Source organism: Pelmatolapia mariae, linkage group LG20 (assembly GCF_036321145.2).
Source record: "Pelmatolapia mariae isolate MD_Pm_ZW linkage group LG20, Pm_UMD_F_2, whole genome shotgun sequence".
Lineage (NCBI taxonomy): Eukaryota > Metazoa > Chordata > Actinopteri > Cichliformes > Cichlidae > Pelmatolapia > Pelmatolapia mariae.
The window spans coordinates 6,023,664-6,039,066 of NC_086244.1; the positions used below are offsets into that span (position 1 = coordinate 6,023,664).

The 15,403-nt window shown below is 38.9% G+C and overlaps 1 protein-coding gene across 1 annotated transcript; it reads right to left on the reverse strand.

Moving 5' to 3' along the window:
- Window positions 1–7,566: 7,566 nt before the first annotated feature.
- LOC134618362 (uncharacterized) lies at window positions 7,567–13,527 on the reverse strand. The gene is made up of 9 exons (XM_063463727.1): window positions 13,432–13,527; window positions 13,176–13,201; window positions 12,965–13,014; window positions 11,288–11,626; window positions 10,906–11,076; window positions 9,207–9,305; window positions 8,786–8,823; window positions 8,548–8,703; window positions 7,567–7,963 (listed from the first exon to the last, which is right to left on the reverse strand). The coding sequence occupies exons 1-9, from the start codon at window positions 13,525–13,527 to the stop codon at window positions 7,787–7,789; spliced, it is 1,152 nt and encodes a 383-aa protein (XP_063319797.1). The 3' UTR covers window positions 7,567–7,786.
- Window positions 13,528–15,403: the final 1,876 nt, after the last annotated feature.

Consider the following 15,403-nt stretch of genomic DNA (forward strand, 5'->3'; position numbering starts at 1 on the left):
GCCTGAGTATTGCGCTTTCAGGTGCGCATGGTTTGGACAGATGTTCAATTAAGACACACATGTCTCAAGCCAGAAAACAAGCCAGTCAAAGTCAAAGTCAGCTTTATTTTTAGCTTTATTGTCAGCTGTAACTTGTGGAGAAAGACAACATGGACTGCAATTGCTCCTGAATGTGTGGTAGAAAGGCGCATGCGGCATGTTTGTGTATTTTACTTTGTGTGTATGTTTTTATTTGGGTTGTAATTTAATTTTGCTGACACATTATCTGTGTTTGCTGGTGAAGATGGGATTAAATTACTGGTTAAACATCAGCTGGAGCATGGCTCTTTATTCTACACCAAACATAAACTTTTAGGGGCAGTTACATGTAGTCAGGGGTTAAAGTGGATTCAGCAGGTGGGGAACCCTAAAATTGGTTGTAATGGCTCAGTGAGAGGAAAAGAGTCATAACTCACAATCATTTCTACTGAAAGAAGGATTTTCTTAGTGCACAGGCTGTGATCAGCCGACCTGCTGCTCTTTGTGGATGTGAGCAGATGTTTCATGAGTTGTCCTGCCTAATTTGCATCCTCTACACTGTTTATCCTGTATTTTTTTAGATGGTATAAAGTTTGTATGAAACTGGAACTCAGTGGATGAATCTACGCATTATGAGCTTAACTTCAAATTCATCTCTGCTAAACTTGATACAACCTTACTCTGACCATGAAACCACAGCCACTGTGCACCAATCACACACTGTTCTTTAAGTCCATCACAGTACAGATCCTGCACTAACCTACTGAGGATTTTCATTCAGCCTTTAAATAACACAGTTAATCTACCTCAGTTTGTTTTGCACCATAATATATATATTGAAAAAACATAATGTCACATGCACAGACCCAACATTTAAAAACATGAGGACTTACATGTAAGCTTTATATGAGGAGTCCTTCCCTTTAAAACTAAGTTCTCTTCTTCCTCTCCTGTCTTTCTTATCTTTCTTCATCTCTGAGTGAAGTTAGCTCTTTAGTTTTTCTACATGTGAAATACAGCAGCTGGACCTTTAGCTAGCAACACACTGTGAGACAAACTCCACAAACAGTTTGTGTGTTTGCTGATGTTTGTTGAGCTGACTGAAACACTGCATTTGAAATTACCTGACACTGTGACACTTAAAAAAAAGTCACTCCCTTTATGCTCGCTCCTCTTTTGTAACGCTAGTCAGATGCTGAAATACCTTAACCGCAACCTATGGACATCTGCAGTCGTTCCAGTGTTGAGGCCAAAACAAAAACAGAACAAAAAAACAACAACAACAAAATACCTTCCTACTTTTAACCCCTGACTTTGCACACATCATTTCTTTTTGTGCAACATCGAACAAGATTACCTTTCACGCTTCTGTTCAGGCTCAAATTGATTTGATGTTTGAAAGCTGGCAGTAACAAAATAATACTTTGACCCAAATGTCTTAAACCAAAAGTGAAAAACCTGTTTTGAAAACTTAGGGAGTCAAAGTAATAAAAATAACTGAAAATTGTACTTAACTACAGTAACAAAGTATTTGTACTTTGTTACTTCCCACCTGTGGTTGCACATTATTATATATGATGTATTTTTATCTATTATGTCCACAAATGTCAAGAAGTCACAAGCAAAGGGAGAACACGTCATGTCACAGGTTTATTCATTAAAATTATTTATTAAACAAATAGACATAACATTATTTTTTACACCCCAAAAATACATGTTCAAAGCACCACAGCGATATTCCGATATCAGCTCAGGTAGAATGGACAGTCACAATAAAGCAGTTCATTTTAATTTGCTCTGCGCTTCATATTTTTGGCCACCGGATGTCACCAAAGAGGACTGTGTCGAAAACCTTCGAGTAACGAACCCTTTTTCAATACAAGCTTCAGAAAGCAGCCTGTTGCTATGTCAGCTTATATCTGTCGTGCTTTGGAGGTGCGACGTCCGTCAACCACAGAGAGTTAATAACACTCGCCTTAATTCCATTTTCAGAGTGGAACAATCAACTGTGCTGAAATCTAAATGTCCATGGTGTTGATTCATAATGTGCTCTGGCACAATCACAGGCATCCATCACTATTGAAAACAAGGAATAAAGCAGCTCTGCGCTATGAGCTGCACCATTTTTGAATGGTGGAGGGTGGCACCAGGGGTGTCAAGAGATATTTTAGTGATTTTTAAGTGAGTAGTAAAATGAAGAAGAAGATTTGGGTAAATGCTGTTTTTCTTTTCTAATGAATGCCACAATGTGATCAAAATCAAGTCTGTGTTTCCTGTTTGTAAGATGAGCTGTAGCTGATAAATGTTTTATTAAAATATTTCCTCGCTGTGGTTGAAAAGTTCGAAATCAGAGCCAACAAGTTTTATCACCTTGTGCTGGTCATTATTAAACCACCGACCTACAATATATAAAACAATAAACGGCTAACCTCTGTGGAGCACATCTGATTCTTTCATGTATTACACACAGTGTTTTATATATTGTTTTATGAAGGCTCTATGAGAAAATTGTGGTGACCAAATTACAATAGTCACTCAGCAGACAGATGTTACATTATTGGTGTTGGTTTCAGCTGTATGTATCATATTAGCTGATCAGCGGTGACATAAAGAAACAGGAAGTCAAACATCTCATTGATGTAAGTTACACCACATTGTGGTAAAATTTGCCTCGCCCGTCACATCATGTATCGTGCTTCAAACCCGTTTTCTGTATTTTGAATTCTCTGCCCTCATTTCATGCCGTTCAGAGAGAGCAGAGATCCTCTTGAACAAAGCTGCGATGGGGGTTATTGTTAGTACACCAAACCCTCTAAAGTAGATGAGACAAACACTGGTGTGACTGTCTCTGCTGCTGTGACATCCAGTTAAATTACTTTCCTTCTGCAGTTAGTTTGCTACTTTAAGAAACATCAACACTGTGTCCCAAGACAATGTAATGGTCTGCAGTTAAATATCGTCTCACCCTGAGGAATTCAACCCTGTCTTATTGCAGTTGTTCTAATTACACACTCTTTTCCCTTTAGGGTCGTCTCAGAAAGGAAGACAGTTTTTCAGTTTTTACAAAGGAAACTCTGCCTGTTCTTAGGCTGCAAACCACAGACCAGACTGACCTGGTTAATAACAGGAACAGAAATGAAGATCTAACACTGCAGTTTATAGAGTGAATATCAGTATTTGACTGTTTGGTGTTAAACACAGGATAGCTTCTGATACTTTATAGACTGCATTATTAAACCACAAAAATATTGTCTTTAGTTACAGTTTTGTTAGAGTTCTTTAATAGTCATCACTTCAACTTTTAACACTTAGCACAGCCCGGTGATGACTCATTTCTGGGCACTAAACCACGGCCTTCTCGTTTAGACAAAGCGCAAATGCATTTCCCACGTTCACAGAAGAAACTCGCTGTGGCTACGGACTTCCTCTTTTCTTTTTCTGCACTATTAACATCACAGCTCCTGAAACTTTTGGCTTATGAACTACCTTAGAAACACATTTCACTTAATGTTTTTGTTTTCACTGTATCACAAAGCTACAGATATTTAACCAAACTGAGGCTCAAACAGGGTGTTTGTCACTGTGGTAAAGTCTGATGTCAGCACACCAGTGGAAGATTTATAGCAGAGTATTTCTTGTGGGTGTATTATTTTTATAGCCTTCAATGACAGGAGGCTGCAGAAACACTTCATACTCACTGAGCTCAGCTGGTTCTGCACTATATACAGGATGTAAACTAGTACTTGAGTAGTGTATATATATATATATATATATATATATATATATATATATATATATATATATATATATATATATATATATATATATACACATACATATATGTACATATATACTAAAGTCAGGGTCAAGTCTACATTTATTTTACATCATAAATTACTGTACCTATCAGTCTGGGCCACAGGTGTCGAACTCCAGGCCTCGAGGGCCGGTGTCCTGCAGGTTTTAGACGTGTCCATGATCCAACACAGCTCATTTAAATGGTTAAATTACCTCCTCAACATGTCTTGAAGTTCTCCAGAGGCCTGGCAAGGAACTAATCATTTGATTCAGGTGTGTTTATCCAGGGTGAGATCTAAAACCTGCAGGACACTGGCCCTCAAGGCCTGGAGTTCGATGCCCCTGGTCTGGGCTATACCTACAGCACCATGTACAATGTAATGGACCTGATGTTCACTTTGACTGACTGCACTAATAACCGGCAACATTTTGATTAGCAAAAAATTTCATAATTTGCAGATAAAGCAATAAAACTTTGTCCTGCTCTTTATAGATGTATTTCTTATGATGTCTGTAGATAAATAAAAAAAAAAAAGAAAACTTCCTGTTATTGCTTTAAAGGGAAATTTCTTTTCTTGTTTTTGGAAATATGGTGAAGAAGGAACAATTTGTACTGAGATACTTCTCAGCAGAGTCATATATTTAAACTGTATCTACATAAAAGGAAGTAAAGCTTTGCAGCAAACAGCAGAACTGAGGGAGTCAGAAATATGTTCAAACACTTCAACAAAGTGAAAATAACACTCGGCTTGAGAGAAGAAACAACACATGAGCTTCCTAAATCATCTTCTGTGTGATACTGACTTTGTGCAGCTTTTATGCTGTCACCTGACCTTCATCCTCTCTCTGTTTACTTGCAGTGTCTCATTATTTCTTTAAACCTGTCACATGTTGTATTTAGTCTGTTATTTCTAATATTTACTTCGATGATAGTTACTGCATCTAGATCTAGAATGTTAAACTTGCCAATCTTCATGTTTTTTTTTCACTAAAAAAACATGTCTCTGAGTATGAGCTTTATGGGTTAATCAGTTAGAGCCCAGGAAGATCGTCAATGTCCAAAATGTTCTTCTCTAATCCAAATGTGGATCTTCAGGATCACAGATTCAGTGTCCAAAAACTGTCCAGGTGCCAACTATTGACTTGGGTTCAATGACCCAGCACGTCGGGTGCCAACTGTGTGGCACAAAAAACTCCTATACAGGTAGTCTGGTTCTGTTCTTTGATTATAAAGTCTTGACCTGGTAACCTGTAAGAGCTGTGTGAGCTAATAATGAATAATACTCAGATTTCTACCTTTACTTTTTCATAAAAGGTTAGAAAGTGAATGCCCACAATTTAGACATTAATTGCAAGAAGTTTTATTCAAGAAATTTGGCAAGAGCAAAAAAGAAATCTAATAGTTTAATTGATGATTTTTACTATCTTACTACTCACTTATCTACCTGAGCTAATGCTGATTTTGCTCTTATCTTTGGTGAGGAGAGGTTGGAGAAAGGATGAGCACACCTGGATCTGAAGATGCACTTATCCTCATGTTCTGAGTTGATAATAATCACCCAACAGGAAAGCCGCTGGGCAGTGAAAATCCATTTTGAATCAACTAAATAGGCAAAAATGAGCAGATGAAAAGCCAAAAAATACAAAACTACATTTACAGGTTGGACTGCAGTTTCCCCTCGAGCATCGCTGCTGGAATTTGAACTGTGAACTTCTTAGATCCAATCATCTGAACTGCTCATCTCACAGAAGACAAAAGGGAAGAACTCAGAATCTCTTCTTCATCCCACTTTTATACCTGCTCACCCTTTCTCCCCCTTACTTCACTGGATGTCACATCTTCACATTTTAGCCATCCAATCAAGGTGCTGACATTTAATTATCCACCCACACCTTATCCCTTCTCTCTGTCTGACTGTGTTAACTATCAGTAAAACCACATATAAATCATGGTTCTGTGTTTAACAATGACAATACTTAATAACTTTTCTAAAGAGTCGGTGACACAATTCTCAGAGATTATAACACTCATTTCTACGACTTAAACTACATTTCTCATTTACATATTGATCAAATTTATATTTTGATTTAGCTTTGATTAAGAATAGAAATGGTTTATTATCAGGAAACAGTTTCCTCTGATCATTTTTAATCACATAAGGTTGGATATTAAAACTGTTAAAGCTCTTAGCTGTGATGTAGAGGCAGTAAACTTCAATCTCTGTCGACCTCAGATCACAAGACAAAGTTGATTTATTACAGTTCAGTTATTTAAACAGTATTATTGTTTTACAGTTTACTGCATCCTAAAAAATACTGTAATGCTGAGCACAGTGAAACATAAATAACAGATATAAAACATATACATATATATGCAAATGCAATAGCTTAAATGAATATAATAATATTGTTTTTAATTTAACAAAATAAAATTTGTTAAATACAGTAACTTCAGTACATTCATGATTTTCAATTTAAAATGACATAAATAAGAAGTTTTATGGTTACACTGTTGGGACCTTATATTTGTGGCCAGTATCTATTAAACAGTTTGTAGAATTTCATTCCAACCAGCTCTCATTTCATTTTATATTAAAGGTCTTAAAGGTCTTAAAGAGATCTTCTCAGAACTACTGCTGCTATTATAAGAGACATCCATCACTGACATTTATCCATACATGGGATACATGTGGAAAAACACAACATAACATGACATTTAAATTCATCCCTCAATTTTTTGTGTGAACCTGCAATAAAATGATCTGTGACTGAAGAGATCAGAGGAAATGAGCTGGACTTAGTTTCATCCCATATGGAAAAGAAATAGTAAAAACTTATATGATTTACTCATGAAAGTGTCCACTTTCTCATTACTTTTATATATTGTTTTAGTAAGTATCCAAAACATACAAGTTTCATTTATATAATTTCTCAAGGGATCTTATATCTGTTTTCACTCTTGTATGCTTTTCATACAAGTTTCACACAAGACAGATACAAACTTTAGAAGATTTATATATATCTTTACCATATGGGATATCACACTGCATTCAGTAAAGTTGTTAGAATATCCTTCTCAGTATAGACTGTTGGCAAACATTTCTGGATTATATCGAGTAACAGACAGAGAAAACTTCACAGAGAGTATATTTTTAAATAAAAAGTTGGACCAGCTTTTTGAGGTCTTTAATGATGCATTATTCTCTTTTCTGTAAACACAAGTGGCCATATTTGAACAAAAAGGTGGCCGGAATGGTACTGGCTAATGCTAGCTAGCACTAGTTAGCTATGCTGGTAAAAGAAAATTCACTTTGTAGTGAGATTAATGCTATTAGTAAGCATCTTTAGACATTTTCAAGCTTTCCAAAGCTTCATAACTTTTTCTTCATGTCAAGTCAACTCAGCTTTATTTGTATAGCACATTTAAAAGACATTTAAAAGTCTTTCATATTATTTCACTTGTCAGTTTTAGTTTTGTTTGCTTTCAGAAAAAAGGTCTACTTAGTTAGGTTAAAATCTAACCAGTTAAACTTACATGTGAAATTAGCCACCTGGTTAGTTGCTAACTACATTTAGCAACTTCCCTCCATGGAGTATGGATATGGAACGCCAGGACTGCGTTCCATATATGGCAGTCCTGGCGTTCCATAATGGAGAGCCTGCTTGCTGGTTAATCTATCATTCTGCACAGCTTTTTCCTAACAGGCTAACTGCTGAAAACTGAAAAGCTAAATGCCATGCCTAACCATCCAACAGACATTTACGGGATGCTGCAGTTTATTTCATTATGATTTTATGTAATTGTCTATCAATTATGACAATAACATTATTGGGAAATACTATAGTTTGAAAAAAAGTGAATTAGTTATCTTTTAAGCTAAATAATGAGTAGCTATCGTAAAAATGGCAATTATCCAAGGCTAATTATGTTCACCTGCTGACTACTGAGGTGCCATCCACAGCATTAGAACTAATGTATTTCAACAGTAGAGTACAGAGGAGGTGAACCAACGTTGGTGTGATTGGCATAAATCGCAGGTGTACAGTAGACAGTGTCACATATATTACCACAGGGGGCGCTGTTGGAGGAAGGAATTTGGGGAAAATCCACTTCAGTGTAATCAGCATCATTCATGTCATCTTTAGCCTGGAATAAAAAGGTGACATCAAGCTTCAGAATCTTAAAATGAATTTGTAATTACATGAACATTTAGAGCTACTACCAGAAAGAAGATAATATTTGTACATGTAGATTAAAAAAATAGACTAATTTTGTTTCTGAACTTTAAAAAAAAAGTTTACCTTCATCTTGTTGATAAAGTAGGAGTGATTAAAACATAGAAATCCATTTTACTTATACTAAAGAAATTGATACCATCACCACTCTGCTGTTTTAACAAAGGATTCATCACTGCACTGTTTTAACTGTCATTGGTCATTTATGCTGCTGATTTGTCACAAGGCTTCACCACAGCTGGCAGCTCTGCATGGTTTGATTTAGAGTTTTTTAGAGTTCCGATTTAGTTTTACATCTGCTGCTCTTCCTGAAGCAATTTCTGTTTCTGCCTGGAATCAAACCAGCAACTTTTTGCAAACAGTAAATCATTATAATATAAGAGAGAGTATAACAGATGGATCCAGACAACTAGTGAATTACTTTACTGCCCAAAATGCTGCACCGATCATTGTTTCTGATGCCAGAGTTTAAAATCAAACCATGATTTTATTTACTGTGTTCTGAGGAGCGGTGACGAGGCTGTAGAGCTCTTGGTTTTCAACTCCATCTGGTTGCGAGCCTTCGGGGTAGTCATAAACTGAAAACACCCGCACAGGAGTTACACTGTTCTGAGTTTCATCCCCTGTGATGTTTCCATAAAGCCAGTTGGCCTGGAGAAAGAGAACAAACTGGCTGATTGATCCTAATCAAGTAGTAATGAAGCTCAGGTCACTCATAACTCCTAATACCCACCTGTGTGATATCAGCATGTTCAGTCATCATAGGAGGTCCTGAAAAACATGCAAACATGCACAAATTAAACATCTGTATTTATGTTACATTAAGTCACACAGTAACAGAACTCAAAGAACTGAACAGTATGAGGAAAAAGTAGTGAAGAGATTAAACAATGATTGATTTGAAATAAACTGCAACCAATAACCGTGTCACAGTGCTTTCGATTCCTTTCAGATTTTCCTGTTACTTTTATTATTAAAGCATAAAGTTATTTACACTTTCACATTTTGCAATAAAAAGTCCCCATAATAAATATTACACAATATATTATAAAGGTTTGGCTTAACATTAAGTTTAGAGTTAATCTCCAGGAAATGAACCTGCATCCCGGTCATGTTGTGGACTGAAGAAATGAATTTGTTTACTACAGGCTCACCTTTTGGTTTATTCTTCCTGTTCTTGTAGAAAATGAGCAAAGCTGCTGATAAGATGGTGATCATAGCGACCAGAATCAGAATCACATGAAGCAGCTTATCTGCAATGTAATAGAACAGATTTTATACTGTTACACTCTAAATATGTGATATGTAATAAATGCATTTTTGAAATAAAGTCTCAGTCATTCAACCAACCACAGATAAAAAAAAAATAGTAAATGGCCTGTATTTGTATAGCGCTTTACTAGTCCCTAAGGACCCCAAAGCGCTTTACACAACCAGTCATCCACCCATTCACACACAGGTGATGGTAAGCTACATTGTAGCCACAGCTGCCCTGGGGCGCATTGACAGAGGCGAGGCTGCCGGACACTGGCGCCACCGGGCCCTCTGACCACCACCAGTAGGCAACAGGTGAAGTGTCTTGCCCAAGGACACAACGACCGAGACTGTCCAAGCCGGGGCTCGAACCGGCAACCTTCCGATTACAAGGCGAACTCCCAACTCTTGAGCCACAAGACAGAAGTACGACAAAAACAGAGATACTGTGAGTTACATTTCCTTTTGAATAAAATTATTTTTATGGCGATCCAACATGACGTGAAACATTTTTTAAACAAAGGTTTTTGTCACGTGTATCTGCATTTTTGTTAAAATATTCAATAAAAACTAACTCACATGACGCTTCCCTGTATCTGTTTTACTGTTACTTGTAGGAATTTACACAATAATGTCTGAGACCACAGAGCTGAAATATTTACTTGATCCTGTGTGACTGTTACAATGATTCTTACATAAATTAATAGAAAGAAACCTGAGAAACAACTGAACTCAAATACTGATTGATCACATGTTTGTCTGTCATCAAGACCTCATGTAGTGACACTCCGAAGAAGTCAGCCATGTTTCACTCAGTTTTAGTGTGCATTGGTGGTAAGTTTTTAAGTAAATCCCCAGAGGTTAATTCTGTTCATCTGGACGTAGTTTTTTTAGTGTTTTAGTTTCGTCACTCATCCAATTGACTTCTTCAGTCTCAGCTGACTGCAGGTTTCCCCAATGTTATAAACAGTACATTTGCACAATGACTGAAACCAGCCCACTGAATACCCATTGATAAAATCCCATTGACCATTGATCAACAACCACTGATCAATGGCCATGAGTACCATTCACAGAGATTTGGGGAATGGCTGCAATCACAGCATTGTAAGATGGTGACAGATGTACCCTTAGGCCCCCTCCTCAATTCAGAGTTGGTCTTTCCCTTTTTATGTAAATGGCCTCCTCTGTCTGATCTTTACTGCAGTACATTTATTTTATAACTTCACTTCCGTAGCTTAATATTACAAAACATACTCAATTAAAGAATTATATAAATTTCATTTAAACTATAATGAGGGTACAATAAGATTGAATAACAAGAAAAATGTTTAAATAAACAAAAATAATATACCTCATCATGCAGTGAATCTGGAAATTTCACTTTTGATACTTTAAATCTATTTTAATTTAAATACTTTTATCTTTTACTTCTGAGTTGTGTATTTCTCCAATGTGGCTGTTATAGGAATAAATCAGACTGCTTCTTCCACATCTGCTGATGTGTCATTAATAAATATGAATGAGGTTTGTATTTTTTTGATAAACACAGTGACGGATCCACACTCACACCCACACACACATGCATATACGATGTACCTGAACCTGCAGCTGTTTGAGGCTGTCTGGAGACTTCAGAGGAGGCTGATGAAGCTGTGAAGCTTCCTGAACTGAAGTTCAAATGCTGTGTTGTTGTTGTTGTTGTTGTGGAGGTCAACAGGAGAAACGTTGATGTTGATAAAGGCTGATGAGGTGTTGAAATGTTTGAAGCTGTGAACAAGGAAAAATCGGAATAATCACAATCCTACTTGAAGCAGGTTTTCTGTCTGCATGTCAGTAATAGGGGTTAATGTGTGTTTACAGCAGAACTAATTAAACTAAACTTGTAGTGTAAATATGACACATGTAGGTTATTTGAAAGAAAAGTAACTCAGTGAGAAGTTCACATCTTCAGAGACATGAATAAGATTTTTTTACTCACCTCCTGTGATGACAAGCTGAAAATCACATGGTTGTAAACTTCTGTCCAGTGTGCACCTGTACCATCCTGAATCAGACTTGTTCAGCTGTGTGATGCTCACGTACACAATATCCTTTGACAGTACATTCTTTTTTACAAATTTGATGCTGTATCTGCCGCTCTGAGCTGTGTAATCAGCTGTTTCAATGAGAACGTTTCCTTTTTCACATTTGTCTTTGCAGAACAATGTCTTACTTCCTGGGAAATAAAATTTACATTCGACTGTGATGTTTCCTCCTTCCACTCCTTCATAGACGAGAGTTTCAGCGTTGGCAAGTCCAGTGTTTCCATCCTGCTGGTCTGTAGAAAATATGAACAATCAGTTACCAACTTCCTATAAACACTGCATTTGATTTTAAATATTGTATTAAATTAAACTGAAACAGATGATTATTCTCTCTAATTGAACAAAACAATTAAAAGTAGTTCATTTAAATTCACTCTCTTTGTATTTTTCATTTGAACAAAATCATCCTGGTTCTTCCTGACATCGGTACAAGCCATCTGCTGAAGAACAGCTCAGTTAAAAGCCTGAAAACTGACATCTTATTTGTTTGTATTAAGATCTTGATCTGCTTGGAGGTTTTTGAAATAGTTACTTAATATTCAGAGTTTTCATTTCGTTAACATTAAAGCTGTACTGTTCCTCCTGAACTCAATGATAAGGTTGTTTCCTTACAAGCTCTAAATGTGGTTTAGTGGTTTGGAAAAGAAGGAAGCAGCACTCTGAACACAAACGAGCTGCTGTCGGTCTGAAAGCAGCTGCTAACCAGGTGACGTGTCAAGGTCGGTACCCCCGACAGAATTTGTTTCCCCTGCGTCGGGAGTGCGCACTGGGCTTTTAGATCACAAACACCTTTAATAATGACTTATTACTTCTGAAATTTTGGACATTTTAGGTCTTTATACAGTACAGTTAGAGAAGGATACAAATAATTATCAGTCAAAATATCCTTGGTTTATTGAAATCATCCAACAAACTAAACGGTAATGTAATGGAGGCGGAGTCAATTGGATCCGCTCTCCGTCCACACCGAATGCTCCGACGTAAGGGAAACTAATTCTGTCGGGGATACCTGCCTTGGCACACCTGTCAACTCGAGGGGGCGGGGTATGTCTTCATCTCAACAAACTACACTATAATTCTGTCATTTCCATTGAATGTTAAACCTTTACCAGTATGAATGCAGGCTTTTATCTGCTCTGTGAGAACAGTGGTGGACATTGACTCACAGACAACCTTGGCTTCTGCTTTCAGCACTATTTCTGATGTAGTGTAAAAGCTTCAAACATCTTTATGAATAAGAAATAAGATTTTACTCACAGAGGAAGATGAAGCAGATCAAAATGTGACAGAGTTTCATCTCGAGGTTCTGACGGCTTAATGGTTAATGCTGCTTCTCTTTCTTCTGCGTTTGCAAACCAGGAACTTCTAACTTTCGCTTCTTGTTGTGGTCCCTCCCTCAAACCCACACTCCTCTGCTTTCACAGGGTTTTTTTTTTTTTGTCCATTTATTTATGGTTTAGTTTTCTTGAAACTTTTTTTTTGTCTTCCAAAACAGAGTTTGGAGTTAATTAATCTTATTTAACTGGCTGCAGTTTCATTGTATAAAGCAGTGAGATCCATCTGCAACTCACCTACTGAAGGAGCAGTGACACTGACAGAAAGCTCATCACTGAGGGGCTTCCTGTCAAAAAAAAAAAGTTTAATACAAAGCTGTGTTCACCTGCCACATGATTAAGTACACCTATCTAGTGACTTAATTGTTTGATTCTTTTCGCTCTCATCAGAAAATGTCCGGCACGTCGTTTATCTTTTCAATATTGAGAAAAAAAAATAGGTACCCACCTTGTGTCAAAATTTGATTGATGACCCTAGCCTTGACCTTTTGACCCCACCGGAAGTACTCCGGAAGTGTGTAATATGATCCCTAAGCGTGACGAATTGCATCCGGAGAGGGGAGGGGGGAACTCCGGAAGTGTGTAATATGATCTATAAGGGCGACACCTGTTGCGACACCTGTTGTGAGAAAAAAAAGTTTTCCCCCTTAGAGGGAGGGGGGGTCTGTGGAGGGAGGAGAATAAAAACAGAGAGGGCAGCGCACTATGCACAGACACAAGATGGATCCTTTCATTCTGCAGCCCTGCGTTCCTCTGTACTTGGACGGGGAAGAGATCTGCTCTCCCGAGGCCGTAAGCATGGGAGGCAGCAGCGGCGAGTGGTTTTCGTCGATTATCAGCGACACCCCCGTCACCGTCTACAGTAACAGATCAGAAGCAACCGATGCTCCGCGGAAAGAAGGGAGAAATAAGAACATCTTCATGTTCCGCAGCCAGATACCGGCTCCGAGGAGCTTGCGGGGAGAATGGACTCTGCCTATTGAGGGCTGTGGAAAGTGGGGCTACGTCTTCAAATACGAGCTGGGAGAGCTTTGGCTCTATCAGCTTAATGAAGGAGAAAACTTGATGGAATCGAGCAACCTTGTGAAGCTGACTTCCGGTGACTGGGCCATGCTGAAGCTGCTGGTTGCGCTGACTATCGGAGAGGCTAACGAGGATTTTCCTATTCCAGAAGAGGAAAATGTTACTCCTAAAAGACGCCGGAGAGAGGTGGATAATCCCCCTCCCCCTCCTCCTTCTCCTTCTGACTCAGCGGGAGAATCCTCTGCAGAGGATGGTGAGAATGATGAAATAGAGGTTGATCCTCCTGCTGCTGCTGCTGCTGAGAATGATGGGGATTCCACCGTTGAAATAGAGGTTGATCCCCCTGCCGCTGCTGAGAATGATGAGGATGAAATAGAGGTTGATCCTCCTCTTCCTCGCCTCCCTGTTGAAAAAACTCCAGAAAAATATGTCCCCGTTGAAATGCCTGATTCCTCCTGGGATGAGGACAATGATTCTTCATCCGATGAGGATGATAATCCTCTCCACATCATTACCGAAGAAGAAGATCAGCCCCTGGCTGAAAACCTTTCAGAAGATGAAGAAGAGGATGTCCCCCCAGCTCCAGAAAAAGAGGAGAAAGGAGACGATCCCCCTGCTTCAGTGGATGGGAATAAAGAAAACATCCCCCCAGCTCCAGAAAAGGCTTTGGAAGAAGAAGAAGAAGAGGATATTCCTCCTCCCCGGAACGGGGGCATGCGCTTCAAGGACGGAGAACTAGCCAAGACTAAAATAATCTTGTCAACCGTCTGGTCTTCAGGAACCACAGCCACGGGGAGATGGAGACTGCGGGCCAGCCTGCGCTCAACGGATGAGTCTGATGCGCCTGACATTTTCGTCATGGAGAAATTCAACCCCGACTGCGGTTTATTTCGCAGCATGATGGTTTTACCCGCCAAAGAGTGGATCGTAAGGATGCTGCAAGTGAGGAAGGATATTACAATTCTTTTTCAAACCTGCCGCTGCTGGAGAGACGCCGTAGCGGTGAAAAAAACTCCGAGCTAAAAAAGGCTTTTTGAACGACCGCGGGCTTCCTTTTTAAAACAAAAGGAAGGGGGGCGTGGTCCAGATGGGCGGGGATTTTCAAAAGCTCAGATTATCGGATTATCATCCTCATCAGATGAAGAATCATCGTCCTCATCCGAGGAGGAATCAGGCATTTCAACGGGGACATATTTTTCTGGAGTTTTTTCAACAGGGAGGCGAGGAAGAGGAGGATCAACCTCTATTTCATCCTCATCATTCTCAGCAGCGGCAGGGGGATCAACCTCTATTTCAACGGTGGAATCCCCATCATTCTCAGCAGCAGCAGCAGCAGGAGGATCAACCTCTATTTCATCATTCTCACCATCCTCTGCAGAGGATTCTCCCGCTGAGTCAGAAGGAGGAGGAGGGGGAGGGGGATTATCCACCTCTCTCCGGCGTCTTTTAGGAGTAACATTTTCCTCTTCTGGAATAGGAAAATCCTCGTTAGCCTCTCCGATAGTCAGCGCAACCAGCAGCTTCAGCACGGCCCAGTCACCGGAAGTCAGCTTCACAAGGTTGCTCGATTCCATCAAGTTTTCTCCTTCATTAAGCTGATAGAGCCAAAGCTCTCCCAGCTCGTATTTGAAGACGTAGCCCCACTTTCCACAG